Source organism: Eptatretus burgeri, chromosome 11 (assembly GCF_056783735.1).
Source record: "Eptatretus burgeri isolate ZD-2024b chromosome 11, Ebu_testis_v1, whole genome shotgun sequence".
NCBI classification, from domain to species: domain Eukaryota; kingdom Metazoa; phylum Chordata; class Myxini; order Myxiniformes; family Myxinidae; genus Eptatretus; species Eptatretus burgeri.
Window position 1 is genome coordinate 32,985,684 of NC_140971.1, and position 26,577 is coordinate 33,012,260.

Consider the following 26,577-nt stretch of genomic DNA (forward strand, 5'->3'; position numbering starts at 1 on the left):
TGATGAGACAGCAGTTGTTTGCGAATTTTAATTTTACATGTCTGAAGAAACCGATTGCAGCGACTTTGTGGCACCTCTACACGTTTTTGGTACAAAATGGCGGCTTTTCGGACACCCTTTCCTCTGTCGTGCCGATTCTGAGAGCGGAGGTTGGACAGGATACGTTTCAAACCAAGATAAGAACGATAAATATATAATAGTAAAATAAGATACAGAAGATACAGCAATATTGTCATCATGTTTCGTGAGCTTATTTATTCAGACATGGAAAAGCATAAACACTGGAGGCTGCCTGACAAAACAGGACCGATATATATATATATATATATATATATATATATATATATATATATATATATATATATATATATATATATATATATATATATATATATATATATATATATATATATATATATATATATTACACCACTTAAAAAATGCAACGGCAATCCTGTTTTTGCTGCTGCTGCAAAAGGCTTGGCATAGGCGGAGTCTATTTGCGGAGGAGTGATTGTGTGGGCGTGGTTTTGTGTCGCGAGCCCTGGGTGGGCGTGGTCTCGGCAGACTTGTGGATCGCCGAAGCCGAATTTGTGGGCGTGGTTTTGTGGCGCGAGCCCTGGGTGGGCGTGGTCTCGGCAGACTTGTGGATCGCCGAAGCCGAATTTGTGGGCTGGGCTTCGAGTCATGGCGTCATGTGGGAGTGGTTTATTTCGCGGAAGGACGGGTGTGGAACTGTGGGGGTTTCGTGGCCGCTATTCTTGGCAAATAGTGTGCCGAATCGGCCGGTTCGTACTGTAGGGAGACACGGGTCGTGAGAGCGGCCGTCTTGGCGACGTGCATCGAAAGATCCGATCAGAGGGACGTTGGCGAAGACGGCGTCGCAGCGTCTATCGGGCCCACAGCGACCGAGGTCGTGGGTGTGGGGTGCGGATGGTTTGTGGAGCGACATCGAGGCAAGGCCTAGGCCTGGATAAGGTTCGGCAAAATGAGTGCTGGGTGGTGGATCGGGCTTAGATTCGGTTAGACGAAGAATTCCTGTGAAACTGATACGTTGACTTGAATCTGTGACGCCTGCAACAGCGAAGGCTGGTGTATTTGAAGGTAAAGCTTTTATAAGGAAGAGGCCCAGAAGGAAGGGCGAGCCAATGCCAGAGTTTGCTTTTCTCAACCAACCCTGGTTTTGTTTAGGATTGGGTAGGTAGGGGGTCGATATCATCATGGACATCCGTACAGCGGTGTTCAATGCAGCTCGGGATGGCAAGCTTCGCCTCATGCAAAGGCTTTTACGAGATAAGCCCACTTCTGAGGTGCGTGCTTTGGTGGGCGAAAAGACCAGCGGCTCCACACCACTGCTGGCTGCATCTCGGTATGGTCATCTCGACGTGGTGTTGTACCTACTGGAACACTGCCGTGCCGATATAGAATTGGGCGGTTCAGTCAGTTTTGATGGTGAGACCATAGAAGGGGCACCTCCACTGTGGGCTGCATCAGCTGCTGGTCATCTGTCAGTTGTTAAGGCCTTACTGAGCCATGGCGCATCTGTCAACAACACCACTCTCACCAACTCTACGCCTCTCCGTGCTGCCTGCTTTGATGGCCACTTGGATATTGTGAAATACCTGGTTGAGCACCACGCAGATCTCGAGGTGGCTAACCGCCATGGGCACACGTGTCTTATGATAGCCTGCTACAAAGGTCACCGTGACATTGCTCGCTATCTCCTTGAGCGTGGTGCTGATGTCAATAGGAAGAGCGTCAAGGGGAACACAGCACTACATGACTGTGCTGAGTCTGGTAGCCTGGAGATAATGAAGATGCTGCTCAAATACAAAGCACGTATGGAGAAGGATGGGTATGGTATGACACCGCTGATGGCAGCCAGTGTCACGTGCCATACCAACATCGTCGAGTTTCTCATTCACAACCCGCAAACGGTCAAGGAGGAGCGCATCGATGCACTCGAACTACTGGGTGCGACTTTTGTCGACAAGAAACGCGACTTGCTCACAGCACTGCGTTATTGGAAGAAAGCCATGGACATGCGACACTGCGATCGCACGAACATCATTCGCAAGCCCAAGTCGCAGAACCTCATCCCCGCATATGACTATGCTCGCGAGGTCACGACTCTGGAGGAGCTTGATGCCCTTATTGCTGACCCTGATGAAATGCGTACACAAGCACTGCTTATCCGTGAGCGTGTTCTGGGCCCATCTCACCCAGACACGTCCTACTACATCCGCTACCGTGGTGCAGTGTACGCCGACTCGGGAAACTTTGAACGATGCATCAAGCTGTGGAAGTATGCCCTCGACATGCAGCAAACTCACCTTGACCCTCTAAGCCCTATGACTGCCAGCAGCCTTCTCTCTTTTGCAGAGCTCTTTTCATTCATGCTTCAGGACCGTGCCAAGGGTCTTTTGGGTACTGTGGTTGCCTTTGCTGATCTTTTGGGCATCCTGACCAAGAGCGTGCATGAGATCGAGCGTGGGCTGAAGCACGTGGCTCAGGCTGGCGTTGTGGCTGATCGGGAGCACAGCCCCTTCCACAAGGCACTCTGCATCATCCTTCACTTGGTCTGTCTCCTTGAGAAGGTCACCTGTAATGATGAGGAGGATATGATGAAGAAGCGCACTGTACATCGACTGGTGCGGTTGGATCCACGTGGTCGCAACAGTTATGGCCCGTTGCACTTGGCTGTGGACAAGGAGACGACTGCAGTCGGCCGATATCCAGTGTGCAAGTTTCCTTCAGCGGTTGTCGCTGAATTGCTGCTCGAATGTGGTGCTGACATGGAAGCGCGTGACTCTGAAGGGAATACGGTGCTTCACATCGCAGCTCAAAACAACCATCCTGATATCATGAATGTTCTCCTGGCGGCAGGTGCTCACTTTGACATGGTGAACGATGCGCACCGTGCCCCATTTGACTTGCTGAGTGAGAAGGAGATTGCAAAAAACCTTGTACTGCCATTCATGCACATGACACTGCAGTGTTTGACTGCACGTGCCATTGTTGCACAGAAAATAGAATATCGCGGTCACGTACCCGTGCAGCTGGAAGCTTTTGTGCAACTGCACTAAGTTGTTTGAGAAACTCGGATGGACCGGCTGTTGATGGTGTTGGGAGGGGTCGTGTTTGGATAGGCAATGGGGGTTAGCTGTTGAACCATTCGGTCACACCTGCACAATTTCTTTATTTTTTTTCGTCATCCATTATATCATTTGTTGGAGTTACAAAAACAAACAAAAAACAAAACAGTAAAGTAAATGTAAGTTTTTTGCAGTATTATGTGAGCTATTGACTGTTTTGAATTGGTTTAAAATTGATAACATACAATGGATGAAGTCACCAGAAAGTTTATTGGCGAATGCTTCACTGCGTTAGGAAGTGAGGAGAAGCTGGCGTTTCGGGCCTGAGCCCTTCGTCAGAGCAAAGGCTAACACCCAAAACCTCAACTTCTCCTCGCTTCCCACAGTGGGTTAGCATACCTCAATCGACTTCTTATTTATTTCATTCATTGTTATACCTGTCTGCTTTCAACACCAGCCTTCACCAGTGAGAGTAATTCTTCATTCTACAAGAACAGCATACACTTAGGTAAACATAGTCACTGGGAATTCATCCAAAGGTTCATTTCATGATAATCCATTGAAGGTTCGCAATCTCTCAGTTAAAAGTACAAGTCGATTTGAATTGATGTGCTAATTGGCCCATGGGAGGCTTTGGCTGTATAGAGTTTATGATCAAGAGTAGCTATGACCTCATTAATTTAATGCATCACATGCTTGTGAGTTGTTGTTTTTTGTTTTTTTTCATGTACTGGCAGTTCTATGGTAATTTGACTTTGATCAGATCTAGTATTTCCACAAAACTTCCCTTGATCCGTTCACAGTTTTGACTTCTTGTTCTGTGCTTGTAGTTCAATGCAGTTTTCCCAACATTTTTGAATCTCTACATATCGCTTTCCTTACTGGCTCCTGTTTCGTTGGCATTTATGTAAGAATTGCACATTGATGTTTGGAACATGTCGTTTTAGCCATTTTATCGACCTTCCCCTCCACCCTCGCCTCTCAAAACTACATTATTGGCTAGTGAATGGGTTTTTTTTTTAAGAGTGTGGGGAGTGGGTAAGGTGGTGCTGTTTACACTATAATGATGATTGAAATTTTGATGTTTATTGGCAGCCTTAAATCAGCTGTCTAAATGGCTGGTGTAACGTTGCTGTCTTGCCACTGTAAGAGGAGCTATTTTAAATATCCCTGATTAAAAAACATTTATGCACGTCACTTAAATTACCATGAGGAATTGCAATACGTTGGGGCCGTCTTCAGTGGAAAATCGAGTCGTCCGTGTGTGTGAGGCCCGTTTTTGCGGCCTCAGCTTGAGCCCAAGACTTTGGTTCAAATCCACAGGCATGGGAATCTTCCTGATGTCGGTGTAAATCGGTGAATTTGATGAAAGTTCTGGTGAACCGTTTGAGGAAACGTCTTTTAACATTTTACTTTCTGTACATTTGGCTTTTTGTTTTTCATCAACCGATGTTGAATATGGCATGTGTTCATTTTGGTTGTTGATGGTTGCTGTTTTTTTGTTTGTTTGGTTTTTTTTTTTGGGGGGGGGGGTGGGTGGCTGCAGGGTGGTTATGCAGCAAAAGTGTATATTTCATGAACTGTGCTGTGGATGGAAGTAAAAAACAAACAAACAAAAAAAAACAACAACAACAAAAAACTATGCATTTAGTAAACAAAACATTTGGACATTGTTGCAATGGCTTTTATTTCTTTGTTTTTTTTTTAAATTTTATTTTGTCCATGATATAATCTGCACTTTGCACCTCGTTTGAAGCTTTTTTTGTCCTCTGAGGATTTTCCTGAGAGCAACTGTTTGTATCATAAGTGGCCCCTTGTCTTTGCCACTCCTAATTTTGTTCAACTACTCATAAATTTTCATTGGTCCCAACATGCTTTTCTAAAGATTTATTTCCTGGAAGTTTTCTTCAAAATTTGTTTACCTCCAAAATGTTGAGCAAAAACCTTTTGCTTGCTTGAATATTATCAGTTGGGTACAGCTTTGTTTTCTTTCCTTTGCATGCCGTTACCTTGCACTTCGTGAAGCGATTTATGGAATTTGTTAAATTTTCATGAAAAATCTTTTACCTACAATAAGTGGTTGCATTTGCACACCAATTGGCCTACCAACCTACCTACCTTTTGTGCCTCGTTACTGCAAGGGTAGTTAATATTGTGCCTCGTAAAGTTAAAACTAATTACGACTAGTAAGATGTCATTATTGAAAGGGCGCTGCAGGCTGCAGGCTGTTTTGCTGGTTGCTCCAGCCCTGTTTACTTGTTGCCCAGGTTCCCCATCTTGCTTGTGCCGTTATCTCGAGCCTAGCCAAGCTGCCTTGTATGGAATGCTTATTCCAATCCCCTCTCCCCAAACCTTTCTCACCTATCCCTCCCCCACATGGCCTGTTATTGCCCTCATTGGGGATGTTCCATGCCATCCTCTACTAGGTTGGTTAACAAAAGCCAAATTTCCAGGTCTAGTTAATCTTGGTCATTATTGTGCCACATACAGATTGTGAGCCAGGTTTTTGTATTAGCCATGTGCTCACTTGTTTTTCCTTACTGATTTTATATATATATATATATATATATATATATATATATATATATATATATATATATATATATATATATATATATATATATATATATATATATATATATATATATATATATATATATATATATATATATATATATATTTTGGTACAAGTATTATCTTGACTCATTCACAAGGTCACATCGCCTTGCTGGTTATTAACTGAGTTGTGGATGGAACTGTGCTTGAAACCCCATTGTGGATTTCTTTACAATTTTGGGTTTTGATAACGAATGCTTCTTCTTCATTCACTTGCAACACAAGGCTGTGGGTAGCATCATTGGCTGAGGATGTGGCTGTGCCGCTGATGCAATTCCCTCTGTAGGTCAGGGTAGGAATTTGGAATTTGTTCAGGGTGCCGGTGATAACTCGCCTACTCTTCACGAAGGATATCATGGACTTTTTAACATCCACCAATTAATGCCGGTGGCACGCTTTGTAATGCAATTCCTTTCCTGTGAAACACCGAGATGACAGTTTATAGTGCGGCCGAGATTCAAACCCAGGTTAGACAGCCAAGAGGTGAGTGTGCGTCCCTTAAGGCCATTCTGCCAGCTCTATGCTTCTTATTGAAAACTTGAATGGGGTTTTTATCTTCTTGTGATAAACCAGTTTGTATTGTTTACATTCTCTTGAGTTTTGCATGAAAATTGTTGTCCCATTTGCTAGGATGCATAACAGTGTGAGCTGTTTCATTTCTGGCTTCATCAAAGCTGTTTTCATTGACTCTTGAGACCTGACTGGCTTTCTGCTTTGCAAGGGTCCTGTGTCCCAACTGGCTTGCTACTTTGCAACGATTTTTCTTCAAACACGTGTTCAAATGGGATAAAGTTGACAGTTCTAACTCTTCCAATAACCGGGATGGTTTTTATTGTAGGGCTATTGTGGTATATTATGATTAAACTATAGCAACTCCTGAAGGTTTGGAGAAATAAACTGTCAACCATGTTGGGTATAGTTGAGGAAAGAAGAGGAAGAGATAGAAGATAGAAGAGTGTATGTGCAGGATGGATGGGGTAAAGACTGCAACCAATTATATCTGCCAAAGCTTCGGGAAGCAGTGCAGGATCGTGATGTTTGGAGAAATCTGATCATGAATGTTCCCAGAAGTCAGACACGACTTTACCTGAACTACATAACTAGATAATTGTACTAACCCACACATATATTTCGTTTGAAGGAAAAATCTTTTGGCCCATGTCAAATCGTTGCACGGCTGAACCGTTGGAGTTTCATTGGAAAGGAAGGCATTTTATGGAAGGCCATTATATGGATAAAATCCAACTGCTGCATGTCTATATCAAGTTTGGAATGTCACACTGACTCACTTTGCCCCATCCCCCTCTCGACGCCATGCCGACTTGCGCCTGCCCCACACAATGGCCGAGGCATATGTTGTCAGTCATCCATTTGGTGGCCAAATCTTAACGGCATCAAAAATGGTTTCTCTTCTGTGCGTGCGACAAAATGTTTGCTTAGAAATCTGTGTATTAGGACTTTCTCCTTTGTAGTTTGCTATTTTATGTTGCCAATTGAACGCTTGTTTTAAAGTGGAGATATTTTCCAAAAGAAAAGCAGGAATCGCTTCCTGTCTTTCGGAAAAAAATTCATTTGTATGTTTTTGAAAAAATGTGGAGTTTTTTTTTTAATGCAGTGAAGGCACATCACAATCCAACACTAACTTGTGTAGATGCAGCGACGTTTTGCACATCGTTGTCCCAAAAGTGGCATAACCCATGTTCTCGCCAATTGTGTACAAGTCGTGACTGTTTAAAAAAAAAAAAAAAAACATTTTATTCTATTTTATGACGAGCACGTATTCGTGGCGAGCTATTTTCACGAATCCATTTGGCACCAGTCATCAAATGGCGCAAACTGAACTATGTACGTAGATATGCTTGCATTTCAGTTTCAAAATGCAATCTGCGGTTGTGTGTTTATATAAATGCTGTCAAACAACATTCTCAAACGCCTATGTATTTTATAATAGCCAGACTGCCAGTGACCTGGTATAGTTGTTGTCCCACGCACATGAGGCGGAAAGCGGAATTAGGAAATTTATTCATGTCTGTCTGTCTCCATCTTTCTTGTCAGTTTATGATCGAGGAACAACTTATTTAAATTGAAAGTTATATTTTGAATATTAATCGGAAGATAAGTTTGTTGTTGAACAGTACTTTCTCTCTGAATTCTACCCGATCACGCACACGCAGAGAGGGGTGAGATAATATTTTTTACTCTGTCTGCCTGCCTGGCAGCTTTACAAAATTTAAAATAATTCCAAAAAATAGAAGAAGAAACTTACTGTTTTTAAGGACATTGTAAAGGACACAAAACAATAGGTATGAATAACTCCCTTAACGTGTTAGATAGGGTGGTGAAATAAACTGTCAATGGCGGTAAAACCCTGAATTAATTAATTTATACGCCTTTAAACCTTTTATTTTACTGAAATTATATACTTGAACACAAGTACACAAATCGCCATCATAATACTTCAAAGAACCTCCAGTTTTGCAGTACGAGGACATGTTCTACAGGGTGGTTGGTGAATAAGACTGCTTCAATAGCGCTAAGCGATCTTTAAAATCATTGTTTTATATACTTGAACACTGCATGGGGTATCGTGCTCCATGAACTCTGTAGTTGTAGATGATTTATACAGTATAGTGTTCCCTGTTGAGCGTATCTGTAATATGCATGTTTGGTTTCTCACAGTTCACCATCTCCATACAACAGAGGGAAAGTTTTATTATATATATATATATATATATATATATATATATATATATATATATATATATATATATATATATATATATACACACATGTTTCATCAACTCCTGCAGGATTTGTCCTTGGAAGTTGAAATTTTCACTGATAAATGAAGACATCCTGAAGTTGTGCATGTGCAAGTTTCCTTGGATTCTGTCAACTTTTGAAAAAAATGTGTTGTTTTCTTCACATATTTTGGTATTTTCTTCCTTGGAAAAAAATGTGTATAAATTGGAATTATGTGAGCAATATAACCATGACATATTATATATGCACATAAGAGTATGCTTGTTTTCGCTTCACATGCATAACCTGGGTTATTTTTTTTCCTTTCTGGGCCCAATCGAACCAGCTCTCTGTTGCCTATACACTGTCCAAATATAGGGATGTGTCCGAACAACCTGTTGCATGCTTGGAACAAGATCGCTTGTAGGGCAGGTGATCTGCTCGTATTATCCACGGTACCTGTCGGTCGCGCTCTCTTGTGTTGATGATCGATGTTTTTCCCATTGCAGGTTTTTTTGAGGCTCGTCCTGATCGTTGCCGCATCCAGTTTGTCCACATTGAACAAAAACCTGCCACTTCCCTTGTGATATCACTGAGATCCTGAAATGCTTTTACCCAAGTTAGAAAATGAATAACCCACTGCTCCTCTTTAATATAAATGTATCTCAATGTGGAACATGACATGACAAATATCAAATGTCTTGATAAGAATTCAGTTCGTTTTTTATTTAAATGTTCGTTTTTTTTTTTGGGGGGGGGGGGATCATGACTATAATTCACTGCTGTATTTGTAAATACAGTTTGTAATGGTTCAGTATGTTATCGCTGTCTACAAAGCTTGCATTTTAAGGGGGTGCTGTTCATTGTAACTGCATTTTGAGGTTGTGCAGTTCATGGTCCCTGTTTTGAACCAGCTGTCTCAGAATGGTGACCCGTCCATGATTGTGCCTCATAGGCAAGGGAAAACTGCCCAGACAGCCCTATGCGTCAAAAGTAATTGGTTATTGTTATTCTTTCTAATCAATTTGAGGTGGTGCTGTTCGTTGTCCTTGTTTGTAACGCACTTTTATTCTATTGAGGTGGTGTGGTGTTTTGAATATGTTTATAGTCTTTTTAAGGTGGTGCAGTTAATCAATCTATTGCCATAAGCGTGTGTGTGTGTGTGTGTGTCCGTCTGTCACACTTGATACACTTTATTCAAAAGGGTTTCCTGCTTTTGGAGAACTTAAAATCGTATTACTTGGAACAAAAAATAGTGTCTGTTTAATCATAAAGATGCCCATATTAAAAGCCTGCATTTATGGGTTGAAGAAGAAGGTGAATGTTAGCTTAATGTTGCGGATCCAACGGTAACATTTATTGTTCTACGACAACAGGAACCCTTTGGAAGGATACGGAAGGAGCACACAAAATTATCTATAGACATACTTCTCAAAACAAGAGAAAAATATATAAAAGTACATGGAAGGAGCACACGAACAACCACAGCCACCATGACAGCATGGGCAGCAGCAGCAGTGAGAAAACCCACCACTATGTTATGGAAGATCCTTTTTACTTATGAAATCTTTAGATTTCGTAAGTATATTGATCACTTCCGGACTCTGTTTGTGTGTTTGTAGGCACGATAACTCGAGAACGGAAGAAGCTACAAATGTCAAATTACACCACGTGATTCAGGAGGGTGATTGCTAGTGCTGATTAGATTTTGGTCAAGGTCACAGTGAGGTCAAATATTCGATTTTTGACGGTTTGGTACAGATAACTCGAACGGAAGAAGCTTCCAATGTCAAACTAGAACGGGCACTCATAGAGCGCATACCTTCGCCGCCACTACTTTTTTGTTCTTGGTATGAGTGTGGGGAACTGGTTTCATATGAATGGTCTTATGACACAAACCACATATCTATAATGTCATGACCCCCCCCCCGACTTTCGGGGGCTACGGACTAAACAACAATCAACTCGCGTCATTTTGGCGAGTCTTCACTCGCAAGCTCGGTGAATACAACGTTTCAACAAGAGAAGGTAATCTCGTTTGATGCTGGTTTCATGCAAATCGAATAAGACTTGACTAAGTTATGCCGAAAACCGCATATTTTTCAAGGGCGCGACGCCCCCCCCACCCTGACATTTTACCCCAACCGGTGACATGTGTTGTGACGTCATTGTGTCACAAGATTGGGCATTAAATTCTGAACATTTTGGTGCTGGGTTCATGTAAAGCGGACAAGAATTGACCGCGTTATGACAAAAACCGCATATTTTTCAAGGTCGTGACCCCCCTGACCTTTGACTCCTAACCGGTAACAAGAGTATGGGCGTCATTGTGTCATATTGCATATCACAAGATGAGGCGTTGAATTCTGAACATTTTGGCGTTAGTTGCATGCAAATTGAATAAAAATTGACCGTGTTATCGTAAAAAGATGATTTTGACCTTTTCGTGACCTTGACCTTTGACCCGAACGATCCCAAAATCTAATCGAATGCTTCCTGGCTAATAACCAATCATCCCACCAAATTTCATGCAATTCGGTTTAATACCTTTTGAGTTATACGAATCACAAGATTACAAATAAATAAACAAAAGTATGGGCTTCATTGTGTCATATTGCATATCACAAGATGAGGCGTTGAATTCTGAACATTTTGGCGTTAGTTGCATGCAAATTGAATAAAAATTGACCGTGTTATCGTAAAAAGACGATTTTGACCTTTTCGTGACCTTTGACCCAAACGATCCCAAAATCTAATCGAATGCTTCCTGGCTAATAACCAATCATCCCACCAAATTTCATGCAATTCGGTTTAATACTTTTTGAGTTATACGAATCACAAGATTACAAATAAATAAATACACGCCGACCAAAACATAACCTTTCGCAGAATGCGAAGGTAAATATTTCAAGGTCGTGACCCCCCTGACCTTTGACCCCTAACCGGTAAGAAGAGTATGGGCGTCATTGTGTCATATTGCAAATCACAAGATGAGGCGTTGAATTCTGAACATTTTGGCGTTGGTTGCATGCAAATTGAATAAAAATTGACCGTGTTATCGTAAAAAGACGATTTTGACCTTTTCGTGACCTTGACCTTGACCTTTGACCCGAACGATCCCAAAATCTAATCGAATGCTTCCTGGCTAATACCCAATCATCCCACCAAATTTCATGCAATTCGGTTTAATACTTTTTGAGTTATACGAATCACAAGATTACAAATAAATAAATACACGCCGACCAAAACATAACCTTTCGCAGAATGCGAAGGTAATTACACCACGTGATTTCGGAGGGTGATGGCTCGCGCTGATTAGATTTTGGTCAAAATCGGTCAAAGGTCAAGGTCACAGTGAGGTCAAACATCCAAAACATTCGATTTTTCATGGTTTGGTACAGAATCAAAGTAGAAACTTCTGGTTTGCGTCGCTACCTTCTCTAGAGACAGCTTTTATTAGACAAGGTCAGAGGTCAAGTTGACGATTTCGTAAGTACCAGTCTCTGACTGCTTGTTTGTTTGTTTGTGTTTTACTTGATTTTACATCCTCATTGAGATTTACAGATTGATACAGTATGTAATATGTTTGTGAAGTGCAGCATGCTGTCTTTTTATGAAACCCATCAGCGAAGCGACGTTCCTGCTCTCACGTTTCGTTATCCCTGTTTGTAACTGCAGTTTGAGGTTTTTCATGCCATTTAATTTTTGTTTCATTTATTGTGTCGTTCTTTATACAAGTGAGCTGTCTTGGTATGTCTGAGTGTAATTGGTGTTTGTACATGAGTTAATTCATTAGAAGTTGCATAAAACTTAAGGGTGCGTTTATAAAATGACAATTGGTCGATATAGTTGTACTTTGATGGACAAATTAAAATTTAATGGGCAGACAATGGACAAGAACATATTCTATTTGGGAATTGAACCTTGGATTCAACAATCATAAGCTAAGTGCTCAGATGGAAACATTTTAAATGGGAAAGCTCAAAATTCTTCCTGGGTTTAAATTGAAGGTACAAGGAAAGTACTTGATGCATCGGAGGATATGCTTATACTTATGTCTATTTATTCATGTGAACTTATCAATTAATCATTGTAAAGTTAAATCATACTACCAAAATGATAGCCTGATGATGTAGTTTCACAACAATATTTAAAAGTACAAATGTGATTTGCCAAAACCATATTGGAAAGAAATGCTTTGTACTTATCTTTCAGTTCCTCAATAACTACTTGGTGTGTGACCTTTTTGTTAGTGGGGTGGTTCAGGTATTGAGCTGTTGTAGCTCTGACTGACTGCAGCTTATGTTAATGTGACAAGTCGAACCACATGCCTTTATCGCACTGTATTTGGTGTGACCTGGGGTTCTAATGACTGTGCAAGTTACCGGCTTAGGGTTTTATCTCTTTCATTTGCTTTTGTTATTCCCATCTGTATTCTCCCTCGTTGCTTTCAAAACCTTTCAGTTCTTGCATCTGCACAGCTTCTCTGTTGCTCAAACTTCCGAAGATTTATTGATTGAACTGTTTCAAATGCTTACTTTGCTTTGATTTTTTTTCTGCTTTATTTGGCTCTTGTCAAACTTGTTTCTCGGAGTTGGAAGGCAGGAATCTTCTTTTTGAATTGTCATTTATGAATCGGAGCATCTACCCATGGCATTTTGCCCATATAAAACTAATGCTGGTGTTCCTCCATATGTACCTATCCATTGTGTCATTTTCATGCAAACCCAAACATTTCATGTCGTTTTGGAACGTCTTCTCAGATTTCTTTCTTTTACCACAAGCTTTATTGCTTTCGTTAGTTTAATCTTTTGACCTTTCTGTTGCATGGTACATGACCATACCAACCAAATCATCTTTTCTGAACTTCCTCTTCACTAATATTGATTTTTAATCACGATGATTTCTGAGCACAGTCTTTTTGTACATGGTGTTGAGGTTCAATGAGGACTTGGAACACATCACAGAACAAAGAACAGTAGAAAGAGTGGGGGGACCTGACAATAGCAGGCTTTAGGAAACAAGGACAAATGTGTCCACGAGCAGCGTCCTAAAGATTTTGTCAGCTTAAAAAAAACAAACAATTTTTTTTTTTTTTTTAAAACAACAACTTCCGATATTTCGTCACGTGCCTTGATTAGGCCAATAGCGAAACGCGTCATAATGTCTTTACGTATTTACGAAATAAATGATGTATTTACGAAATTACAATACGATAAATGGAATAATCTTTAAATAGTAACGTGAACTTTTCGAAACTTTAAAGCAAATGTCCGAATATATTTAAAAGTTCATGATGAATGCTCTCAAAAGGCACCGTCTATGTGAGGATGTGTACATGTGCTCAGTATTTAAGGAGATCCGGATCTTGCATATACAAGAGCCGAGTCCTCGAGATTATGGTTTTGTCTTCACAAGAAGAAGAAGTAGAACAACGCCGAGCTCTCTATGAGCAGCGTTCGCTACGCAAGACGCTGCTAAAAGTGGAGGGAGACTTGGAGAAATGAGAGATGTATAGTAAGAATGGAGGTAAAGAGAGGACATACGGGATGGAGAACTTTGATACAGCTATAAACACTCGATCACAGAAGTGGAAGTAAAAGCCGGAAAATCGAAAAGATGTGGACTGGGGTAGGGGGGGGTGGTGCAAAAGGGTTAGGTAGGGGTAGAAAAGATCAAGGTTATGAATGGGGGATGACCGAAGATGCTGATGAACGGCTGTCTTGGAACCCTGGAGGAAAAGAAAAGAACAATATTGAAGCAAATTTGGAATTCGTTTCTCCAGGTGGGGGAAAAAAGAGCAACTAAGGAAGGTGAGTGATGAGTCTGGGTTTTAAGAGTTTCACGAGAAGGGGGGGGGTGGGGGGAGGGCGGTACTGGCAGACTGCATGTGCCCTGCAAAAACCTGGGGGGAGACAGAGCACGGAAAGAGCTGAGGGTGCAAGACCAGAAAGGAGGTGGAAGAAGACCAAGAGACCACTGACCTGTCTGCAATGTGAAAGTGGACTCTCAGATTCGGCTTCATCGGAGATACCAATGATTTTTGAGGTCAACTTTGAAATGTGGTTTGCACAAGAAAGATCACGGCTGATATTGAGGCTGAAAAGTCTGCGTGACTGAACTTCAAGAGTGGAAGCAAAAACTGGAAAATCTGTAAGATGTGGTCCCTTTGACTGGTCATAGACTGGTACTTACGAAATCGTCAACTTGACCTCTGACCTTGTCTAATAAAAGCTGTCTGTGGAGAAGGTAGCGACGCAAACCAGAAGTTTCTACGATGACTCTGTACCAAACCATCAAAAATCGAATGTTTTACCTCACTGTGACCTTGACCTTTGACCGATTTTTGACCAAAATCTAATCGGCGCTAGCCATTACCCTCCTGAATCACGTGGTGTAATTTGACATTGGTAGCTTCTTCCGTTCGAGTTATCATGCCTACAAACAAACACACAAACACACACAAAAAAACACAAACACACACACAAACAGAGGATGGAAGTCATCAATATACTTAGGAAATCTTTAGATTTCGTAAGTAACAAGCAGTCATAGACTGGTACTTGCGAAATCGTCAACTTGACCTCTGACCTTGTCTAATAAAAGCTGTCTCTAGAGAAGGTAGCGACGCAAACCAGAAGTTTCTACGTGCGTTGAACCTATGTTTAGCGTGCTTTGAACCTATGTGTAACGTATCTCAAATGCACATTGTCGTATGTAGAATTTGATTGATGTCTTCTGGACGACCACAGAACTTACTGAACGTGTTTCTAACTTTCATCTACCATATAATGGCGATTTGGCAGCGTTTAGGGGAATTGGTATATACAAATGGGCTTCACAAGAGGAACCCGTCAGTGTTCCAGACTCCATGTTGAGTAGATGTCAATGTCAGTAGTATCAGTAGTAGTAGTCATAGTAGTAGGTGAGCATGTCAGTAGTAGTTGTAGTAGTAGTAGTAGTAGTAGTAGTAGTAGTAGTAGTAAGTCCATGTCAGTAGTAGTAGGTGAGCGTGATGGGGAGGGTGTGGGTGATGATGGATCCTCGTTGCATCCATGAATAGGAGACTACATTGCACCATTGTTCGATGTTCTTTTTGGCTAATTTTTTTTTTCTCATTCCCACGATGAACTATTTTTTTGTTTCAGTTTTTAAAGTATTCAAAACGACTTGACAAATGCATAATGTACTAGTAATGAACACAGAACGCTTCGATAACTTATAGATAAGTTATACCAACGATTGATTAGCGTGTTTAGGCATCCACAACCTATGCCCAACGATAGTCTAACGTATGCATAGCGTGGCAGCGTATCGTCGAGGATTATGTGAGGTTTTCTATTCATAGGCTGCAACTTCACTTTTAATAAATGCCAGTCACTCGCCTATTGTTTTTGGACGCTGGTGCTCGGCAATTGAAATAGTTTTCATTGAACGAGTTAAATCACTTCCACAGCACTGCAGTCACGGCACCAACAGCAGCAGGCTCAGTGCCAACCTCATGTCAGGCTCAAGCGGATCCCTGTAGAAGGTGTACTGCTTGGTTATCCTTGGACCCACTCTGGCGAGCAGCTCGTCGAATATCGCTGGGGGCATTCGCAGGACGTTGATGAAGGATGCATGGTCCTCGTTCCGGAGTTCCACCATGAGCTGGTCATATATGCCGTAATGGCGTCGCCTCCCGATCCATGGTCTGACCCAGTTCCTTCTCCTCCGTTCACGTCTTCTTCTCCCGGCTCTATTGGCACGCAACTGGTGCAGTGTCAACTCGATGGGTCATGTTGATGTTCAAGGACAGGTAGGTATTGTCGTCTCATCAGCCTTGCCGTATCCTCCATCTCTCGGAATGACATGGACATGTACTCACCACGAAGTCGAAAAAAAAGATGGGTTCCTCCTGCGAAGCCCATTTTTATATACCAATTCCCCTAATCGCTGCCAATACGCCATTATACGGTATCTGTAAGTTAGAAACGCGTTCAGTAAGTTCTGTGGTCGTCCTGAAGACGTCAAATACATCTACATACATATTTGTGCGTAGGACATGCTTTACTAATAATTCCCAAGCACGTTACTCATAGGTTATAAAGAAGTCACGAGTACCCTAAACATTACTTTGACGTGTTTCGACGTATGAGCAACTTTCAAGTAACGTGTTGCGAAGTGTGAACAACGTTTGTGTAGAGTGCTTACAAAACGTTACTCATAGGTTAGAAATAAGTTTTGGGTACCCTAAACATTACCTCGACGTGTTTCGACTTGTGAGTAACTTACAAGTAACGTGTGTCAACGATCTCATAACGTGCCTACAACTTATGGCCAGCGTAGCAGAATGTGTGAGTCATACGCCGGCATTTGTCGTAAAATTTCAAGCATGCAAAAATTTGAGGACAACCCAAAAGTACAACGTTTAAAGCCAGCATACTACGACGTATGGCAGTGTTTTTCAGTGTGCTCTTCACGTATACAAAACGTACCCGTAACGTATTCGACGTGTGCCAGCGTTTTAGACAAATTTTTCATCAATTGGCATACGCTGGCTAAATCGTCAAGGTGTGACAGCGGCTTTAGCGACCACCTGTTCATTGTGGCCACTTAAATTTCCCCCCGCAGAGAAAACCAGTTTTAAATAACCTGCACAGAATAATCTCCTGTCTAACGCAACCAGCGACCACCCGATTGCTTCCTTTCGTAAGCTCAAATTTGTACACAGTGTTCACTGATTGCATTGTTAATCGCTAAATTCAGTCGCCTTTCCATGCATAAAACAGTTTTCACACAAAACACACCAACGGATCTCTTGCAGATCTCTGCGATCAATATCAGACTCGGTGCTGCAATGGTTGGAGCATCTGTTCCGCATCTGGGAGGTCGGCAGTTCGAACCCCCTGTCATACTTTAAAAAAGACTTTAAAAAATGGTACATTCTGCTTCCTTGTTTGATGCTCAGCATTTAAAAGATAGAGCACAGACAAACAATGCTGGGAAGGCAATGGCAAACCACCCCATATAACCAGTGAGAAAAGCGGCACCATTGGTGTGACGTCGCTGGTACCCTGAGTATCTTGGAATGTAATGCCACTTCCGTGAAATTCATCGACTGTGTTTGTCTTGTTTCATAGTCTTGTGTTGTTTCTTGTCTGTATACATGTCCACGTGTGTAAGATGTGTGAGTGGCAGCTCTATTACAAGCAGTCGATCATATTCTTTTTAAAAATTGCGTTTCGGTGTATGGCCCTTCGAGTTTATTGTTTTATTGTTTATCAATTCTGTAGACTCACTACTATCGTCCGCTTCGATTTGAATTGCTTTTTCAATCTTCAAATAACACTGAAAACCGAGTCAAATAAAAAACTCTGAAATTTGTCCTCTGATAAACACTGGGCTATGGCTTATTTTGTGAATTCTGAGAAGTTATCACATAATCAGCTGTTGTTGGAGATAAAATGGGAAGTGATCAAGAGACACGACCAGCATAAGATGAGCTGCAGAGTGATCATTGAGACACTCAACATCCGAGGCCATCACTGTGGAAAGACAGATCAAAAACACCATGAAGAGGAAGGGAGACTGGATGGAAGAATTTGAGGGCAATGTTTCTCTTGAACAGAAAAGAAAAATTCAGAAGACAGGAAACTAAGACGTCAATGCATTGCTCTACGAGTGGTTTAAGGACTGTTTCTGATCTTCTGCTCCAAGAGAAGGCCTTCAAAATCGCCAAGCAGCTCATGGTTCACGACTTCAAGGCATCCAAAGGGTGCCTGGAAACTTTCAGGAGACATAACATTGCCTTCGGAAAAATGAGCGGTGAGAGCAGCGGCGTTGACAGTGCTGCAGTGGAAGAAGGGAAAGTCAAGGTTCCTGAACTTTGTGCTGGTTATGACCTATGTGATATCTACAATATGGATGAGATTAGCCTTTTATTTAAGGCATCAGTGGACTCAACGCTCCATATCAAAGGTGAGGACTGCTCCGGTGGGAAACTTTACAAGGAACGTTTGAAAGTGATGCTGTGCGCCAATGCTCTTGGTGAGAAGGAGAAGCCTCTCATCATTGGAAAGTCCATCAAGTCACATTGCTTCGGAAAGCTGGAAAGGAAGAACCTCCCTGTCGATTACCGCGCCAACAAGAAAGCATGGAGGGTGAGTAATGTCATAGAACTGTACATGAAGAAACTTGACCAGTAAATGGGATGCCAGCACAGGAGGATTTGATGTTGCTGGACAATGCCCCATGCCATCCTCACCTCCAACTGAAGAACGTGAAGCTTCCATTTCTTCCATGAAACACGACTTCAAAAATGCAGCCGATGGATCAAGGGATCATTCAGACATTGAAGCCTAAGTTAAAGAAGAGACAGCTGACAGGTTTCTTGCAAAAATTGGAGACTGAAAGAGATGATGTTCTGCAAGCCATCCACTGGATCCATCAGTCATGGAATGGATGTGGATGAGGAGATCATCCAGAAGTGTTTCAATAGCTGTGGAGTTCGAGCTTCAGATCCCAATAACATGGAGGCAAATGAAGATGAGCATGAAGAACTGGACTCTCCCTGTAAAAACTTTATCCAGATGTCTCAGCGAACTTGTGGCTGTAGATGCAGGAATCGCAACTATATCTGACAATCGACTGGCAGCTACTATCAAGGATCGGCAGTGCAAGCTGGTTGATGATGATTATAAAGAAATTGGGAGGGGAAGAGGAGGAGGACGTTGAGGGAGGTCAGTTTGCATGCAGAAAACAAGATCAAGAGCATCCACCAGTTTGCTGCAAGCCTCGCTGACATGAAGGCGTTTGCAGTGCTTTGAAAGGATGTGCATGGAGATGGAGGAAAAGATTGAGGCCAAATTCTTCAACCTGCGCCAAACGTGTAAACAAACACTGCTGGATTTACTGAAGAATATAATATAATTAAAATAGTAAATAAAGGTCACCAAGGCAGGTTTGCTTACTCAAAACATTTGGGTACTTGTGCTTGAATATCATCGCTGTACTGCAGTAAAATGGCAGCCACAAATCTGTACAGAAAGACCACCTGTCTATTAAAGTCACCTTTTCTGTTTCCCTTGAGTGGTCTTTCTATACAGGTTTGAAGGTATTTAAATAGATTTTTATAGAACATCTAATTAATTTTATCCATCCATTGGGACCATACTCTGTCCAGAGTGTCGGCGCTGCTGAAGCGGTCTCGTGGGCTATTGGGCACAATCCTGGATGGGTCGCCACTCTGCCACAACATACTCGAATGGCTCAATCATCCCATCAAGCTGGTACTCATTTTGCTGATCTCAGAAGGATGACAGGCTGAGTCAACCCCACCTGGCATTAATTCAACAGACGAGCGGGATTTGAACTTTGGACCCCTTGGATCCCAAGCCTGCCACCCTAACCATTAAGCCAACACCAAGCATAATTAATTCAATAGAACACCCATTGTCCTCAGTGTTTTATAAATATTTAAATGGATGGGTCTTCTGTCGAATGTGAAATTAATTCTGTGGAACGCCCATGCTCTTCAGGGTTCTATAGACATTTCAATGGATCGTTTATATAATGTCTAATAAATTCTGTAGAACAACTGACCTCTCCTCAGAGTTTTATAGAATTTCATCAGGTTCCATAAACATTCCATTGAGTTATTTTGAAATTCTATTGAGCTCTGTAAAATTTATATGGAACATTTTTTTGAAGGGAGTCCTCAGGCTTATGATGTTTTTTTTGTAAAAAAATTTTTTTTAATGATTATGCAATTTAAAAACGTTTATGACAGTATTGGACTGGCAGAATGGTCTCGAGGTACACACACCCACCTCTAAGTTGTCTAGCCTGGGTTTGAATTCTGACCCAGCGATAAACTGTCATCCCGGTGTTTCACATGTAGTGTGTTTCATCAATGCGTGTGCAAGCCTGGTGTTGGCTTGATGGTTAAAGTGGTTGGCTTAAGATCTTTGAGTCATGAGTTCAAGCCCCTTCTCGTTTAATTAACACCAGGTGGGTTTATTCAGCCCGTCATCCTTCTGAGGTCGGCAAAATGAGTACCAGCTTACCGGTAACGGGGACATTGTGTCAGTGGCACAGCCACGCCCCCAGAAAATTATGTAGCCACAGGATGCATATGAATAAAGCAAAAACGTGTGTGCTGTCTCGTCCCTCGGATGGATGATAAACTTGAGTGTCCTGTCTTCCGGAATTAGTTGGTGAACATTAAAAAAAAAGACCCCACATGGTGTATTTTGTGAAGAGTAGGTGAGCTATCACCGGCACTCTTGATTAATTCCAAATTCCTGTCCTAACTACTGCTGGGAAGGCAATGACAAAACACCCAGTATAACCCTTGCCAAGAAACTGCTTGGGCACCGACTGTGTGTGTGTGTGTGTGTGTGTGTGTGTGTGTGTGTGTGTGTGTGTGTGTGTGTGTGTGTGTGTGTGTGTGTGTGTGTGTGTGTGTGTGTGTGTGTGTGTGTGTGTGTGTGTGTGTGTGTGTGTGTGTGTGTGTTAAATAGAGATAGATCGTTCTTATTTTACTGACTTTCCTTAACTAAAAAAATATTCTAAAAGTCCAAAGTTCGTGATCTAAAAGTCCAAAGAGTACATTTCAATAGAAGTAGGGGTCAAAAATGACTGTCCCCTCTCTGTTCTCCCCTCCCCCTTCATCATTTCCCATTCTTCAAAACAACAGAGCATTAATGACATTAAAGATATCCGCTAATACCACACTTATCTGCTCTGTATCTCCCTCGATACTCTTGGATGCATGTTATCAGACCCCGGAACTTGATCATCGCAGATTTTTCCTTGCTGTTTCTTCACTTCCTCCACTCCAACTTGGATCTCCAATAAAAGCCCATACTCTCCCTGAGATGGATACTCTCAGCTGTTGGAAGTGACCTTTACTGTTCTTGTGCAAATGTAGAAACAAACAAACTGTCCTGCCTCTCACCTTTCTTGGCTTCACACTGTGAAAACCAAGGCATTTCAGATCATTGGTATCTCCTGCGAAGAGGTTGAGTCGAGTCTCACTCTCTCACCATAGGTAAGTCATGAATGGTCTTTCTGACTTCTACGTCTCCTCTCTGGTCTCACCCCCTCTGCTCTGTCTGCAATTATGTCCCCCCCCTATATTTCCACAGGGCGCTCAAGGTCCACTAGCAACCCCCTTCTGGTAAAACTACCAAAATCATGAATCGCTGCTCAACTTCACTCTTTCATTCCTCTTTGTCCCCACCTTTGGAATAAACTCCCAAACTCTCTTCAATCCCACTCTTCCCTCCAGGCCTTCAAAACAGCCGTTTACCACCACCTCTTATCTTCCCTCATCCAAAACCATGATCTTTTCTACCCCCGTTAATCCACCTCAAACCCACCTCCTTCAAATTCCCTGCTTTCCTTGCTGAAAGTCCCTGCGGTGTACATCTTGTATACCCCCATGCTCCCCACCCCATCCCTCTCCCTTCCACAGATCTAATGTCTCTGTTCCCCACTCTTTTGTCCTTCTCTCTCCCACCCTTCTTGTCTCCTGCCCCCCTTCTTGTGCGTTGTGTGTTGGCTCTCATACGAGCCACGACTATGTAGACAAAAAAACAAAATCTCAACATCACGGTCCACCAATTATCCTGTGCTATTCCTCAATGGGCCCACACTCCCTTAACTCTTTCCCCTTATGGGGTGCAGTAGTACCATACTCAATATGGAGGGATGGCACAAGAAAAAATATAGCCACCCCAGCACCATTGTTCAACCTATACTTCATGAATGCCTTACTGTCATATTTAATGTTATTAGATATGTCCTCTCCATATTCTCTTTTGGCCTGCTGAGTTATTTTCTTAACAAGTGAGTTTTTGCTTTATATACTGATGTCAGACTCTAGTCCTGGTATTTAGTATTTTATGAATTACACTGCATACCTCCCTGCCCAACCACTCGTTTCTCTTTCTGCCTCCACCTTTGCATCAAACTGGAATCTACCTTCTCAGCACCCTTCACATTTGCTCCTTGAAGGTTGCCCATTTCTCTGATGCAGACTACCCACATTAATTTTATCCGATCTAAAGCTCCCAAGTCACTTCTCATTCCCACAACGTTTGCCATCCTAAAATCCCACAGCCTTGAACGACTATCCCGAACTTCACATCTCAACTTACTACATTGTTGTCGTTTATCCCCAGATGTTCTGCTTCCTCCACCATATTACTTAAAAAGAGGGCTAACACTGCACCCCCCCCCCATGGGCTTTTCAGCAAACTCGGTTAAAAAATCAATCTTGGACGAGGGATATAAAATCATCATCTGCTCTGCCTTTCCCCTGTTCCTGAACTCTATCTATCCGTGGCAAATTAAAATCCCCTGTAATCAATACTCTGCCTTTTTGAATTCCCTGTAAAAGCATCTCAAAAGTATCTTACCATTGTTGCATTTGCTAATCCCTATCCACATAGCATCCTTTTCATCAATTCCTTCCTTTCATGCATTTTTCTTGATACAATACTATCCTTCACTCATATTGCCACACCTCCCTTTTCTCTTTCCGATCACACCCTCAACACCTAAAACCTTTCCCTTCCATTCACCGTCTCTTGATACCCCAACCCCCTCCTACCGCATCCTTCGCCTCGAGTATAAAAAAAAGCCCTAATTTATTTCTCAAAAAAAACCATCTAAAATCTCACCACCTCTCTTCTATTGAGCACCCTGCCACTTGTCTGCATACACTCACTATTACTGGTCAGACCAAGTACTGATCCACACACGTTCACAAACCCAAATCTCTCCCCTGCGCACCCAACCCAACCCCCCCCCCCAAAAAAAACCATCTCTCCACCAACTGGTTAACATCAGTTGCTCTGTTCCAGAAATTTGCACCGACTCCCATCCTTGGTAGAATCATGTAATAAATCCCTTCACACCTCAAAGCCTTCAAATGTTATCCTGAAAACTCCTACCTCCTCACATTGTTATCTCTGCATGCACCACCACCAATTTTCCTGGTCTGCAACCCACCAAAACATCATCCAACATTTCATCTATACCCCCACCTACACCCCTCTAAAACAACACTGAACAAGAAAAAGAGTAATCGGAGATTGCAGACCCTCACCAGGACTTCTTTTGAGTGGTGTATTTTTTTTTTTAATAAGTTTGAGGGTAAATCGAATATCGCTGCCAAACCATGTGTCCAATCAAGTTGAAATTTAAAACGTATTCCCATCTCAACTCGATCATAAATGTGAAGTTTCACATCGATTGATTAAGTGGTTTCAGAGAAAACATTATTAAATATTTTCTTCAATTCAATATGGCTGCTAAACCATGTGACCTATCAATTATTCCTCAACACACTTGTACAACCAAGGCTTGGGGAACATTTGTGTGATTTCCCCTCGATCTGTCCAGCCGTTCTGGAAAAGATTTTTTTTTTTATAGGTTTTAGGGTTGATCCAATATGGCTACCAAACCATGTGACCTATGATGTCATATGTGTGAACATTTTGTTCCTCGTGGACAGGTGGTCATGCGTGTGAAATTTCGCCTCGATCTGTTCAGCCATTTCAGAAAAGAAGATTTTTTAAGGTTTTAAAAAAACAAAAAAAAAACACTAGGGTTGTCTAATCACGTGACCGATGCCATCAATTATTTTTTTATATGTAGAATGCTACATACGATCAGTATGAATTTTTTTGAGGGTCATCCTCAGGATAAAATGGTCCACAATTTTTTTGACGTTATCGGTCATGTGATTTGGTAGCCAGATTTGATCTAATAGTGCTTGCCACGAGGTCCACCAGGCCACAATAGTGATGGGGAATACATGTTTTAATTTAATCCTGATCGGACACAGGGCCTGGCAGCCAGAATTATTTTTTAAAAATGAGATTTTTTTTTTTTTTGAATAAGGCTCACTTGGCTGTGCCTGGATGGGTTTGAGGGTGGAGGAGCAGCAGCTGAAATGGGAATCCGATCCAGGTTCCTCCTGATGACTTGATCTTTGCTTTTTGCTTGTTTGGATTCCTTCTGACTACTCCAATGCAGGACTGGACCTACTTGATCTTCCATTTGATTTGAATTGAATTTATTTTAATCCCATTCTGAAAATTTAAAAATAATAATAATTTTAAAAACGTCATGGGTAAGGGTCAGGTGTCCTATCAAAGCGGAACATCTTTGTACCCGGTCATCACTGCCAGCAGTTGTAAAGTGGCAGTTCTAATTATGTGTCTTATTAATTACGTAACACACCGCTACACAAATGCCACATAAAATCCACCACACAAAACAAGTCATGGTGAGGGTCTGCAATCTCTGATTGCTCTTTTTCTTGTTTCTGCTTGTTTTTTGTCACTGCAAGTAGTGGATGGCCAGCTGGTTGAAGATTACCAATAGGGAATAATGGAAGGAACAATGTTTAAGGATCTTTTTATCTCCCCCCTGTTCATGTGAAGACAGCAGCACTGTCCCTGAAAAGGGCTGCTCCGTTGCTTGGGCAGGACACAAACGTATCCCTGAGACACCTGCATGCAGGTTCATGAGTGTGGTTTGTACCATGCTAGTGACATCCCACACCTGTCCCCGCTTGCCACGAGGTCCGCAAACCACATTTTTTTTTTAAACGATTATGACATAAATGACGTCATGCATATGGTGCAAAGTGAATTTTTTTTTTTTTTATAAGAGGAGGTCCCTTCCTCTCCTTTCGTTTGTGACACACAACTGTTGATTGCATATAACGATCCCGTTGTGCGGCGATGTCGCTGATGCAGTGACACCTGTAGGTTAGAGCAGGAATTTGGAATTTGTTCAGAGTGCGTGAGAGAGCTCGCCATCTCTTCATGTAGGACACTGTGGGATCTTCAATGTCCTACTAATATACCAGTACAGTCAAATGGGTCCTCGTGTTTGATGGACGGCGCACACACTGTACATGGATGAATTAGCTCTGCCTGTGGAACATTGGGTTGAGAGTTTGTTTGGAGCTGGGTTGGGATTTGAATCCAGGCGTACGTCTCGGCCATGGCAATCCTGCCAGGCCATGTGAAGAGGTGAATGGGTGATGAAACTACCAATTATAATTTAGAAATGTAAAAGCCATGTAAATCCACACAATATCTAATGAAACAAAAATGTATTTGTAAATGTCACTTCCATTTTATTTCCAACTAATTATTTTAATTTTTCTCCCATATCGCAAGATAATTGTCAGCATTGCTCCTCGTTCAACCGTTGCTTGCGCAATACATGCCTGTTGCTATTCACAAACCTTTTCCAGCACAGGCTCTGATACACACACCCTAACACGACATGTCCGAATCAATCACTGTGCTGTGCCCCCCCCACCCCCTTTGCCCACTCCCCCATCGTGCTAACACAGCATTCATCATAAACACTAATCCGAGCTCAGCTTTTTATAGTCCTTTGGTGGGCCTGTCACTTAGTGACCATCAGATCGACGTGTATATCCCAGGCGCGATCACCCCTCCCTGGGTTCGCTTGTGTCACCGGCTCGGTGCCAGGTGAATCCACAAGCAACTTGGCAGGCAGGTCTATGCTCAGCAGCCGCTCTAAATTAATCCACTTGACAAGGATAGATGTCACTCTTTATTTATTTTTATTTTAGGTCTTCAAAATATTTATCGTGTTTCCGTTGATTTGAAATGGAAAAAAACAATTTTCATTCTTTGTGCTAATTTTTACCTCCACCACCGAAGGTGAAGGAGGTTGTTTTCACCACTTTCTGGCTGTCTGGCTGTCTGGCTGTGTACACGATATCTCCAAAAGTTGTGGATTCGGACGAAACCTGTTGGACAGGTTGAGTGTATCGCAGGGACGAATTGATCTGATTTTGGTGAAAATCCGGATCTGGATACGAGAATTATTTAATTGTTGAAGTGATTCTTCATCATTGAGAGAAAGGGCCAAAACCGATATATATATATATATATATATATATATATATATATATATATATATATATATATATATATATATATATATATATATATATATTTATATATATATATATTTCAAAAAATTATTGAGCCAGATATGTTCTTGTGGTGGAGGTACATACTCCACTGAGTGCCCTTCTAATTTATTACTATATTATTATTGTTCTTTGTATTATTTATTT

The 26,577-nt window shown here is 41.8% G+C and overlaps 1 protein-coding gene across 1 annotated transcript; it reads left to right on the plus strand.

The window, feature by feature from the left end:
• The first annotated feature begins 662 nt into the window (after positions 1-662).
• On the plus strand, positions 663-4,763 carry FEM1C (fem-1 homolog C). Its single transcript, XM_085845828.1, has one exon. The coding sequence runs from the start codon at positions 1,221-1,223 to the stop codon at positions 3,084-3,086; it is 1,866 nt and encodes a 621-aa protein (XP_085701954.1). The 5' UTR covers positions 663-1,220; the 3' UTR covers positions 3,087-4,763.
• The last annotated feature ends 21,814 nt before the right edge of the window (positions 4,764-26,577 follow it).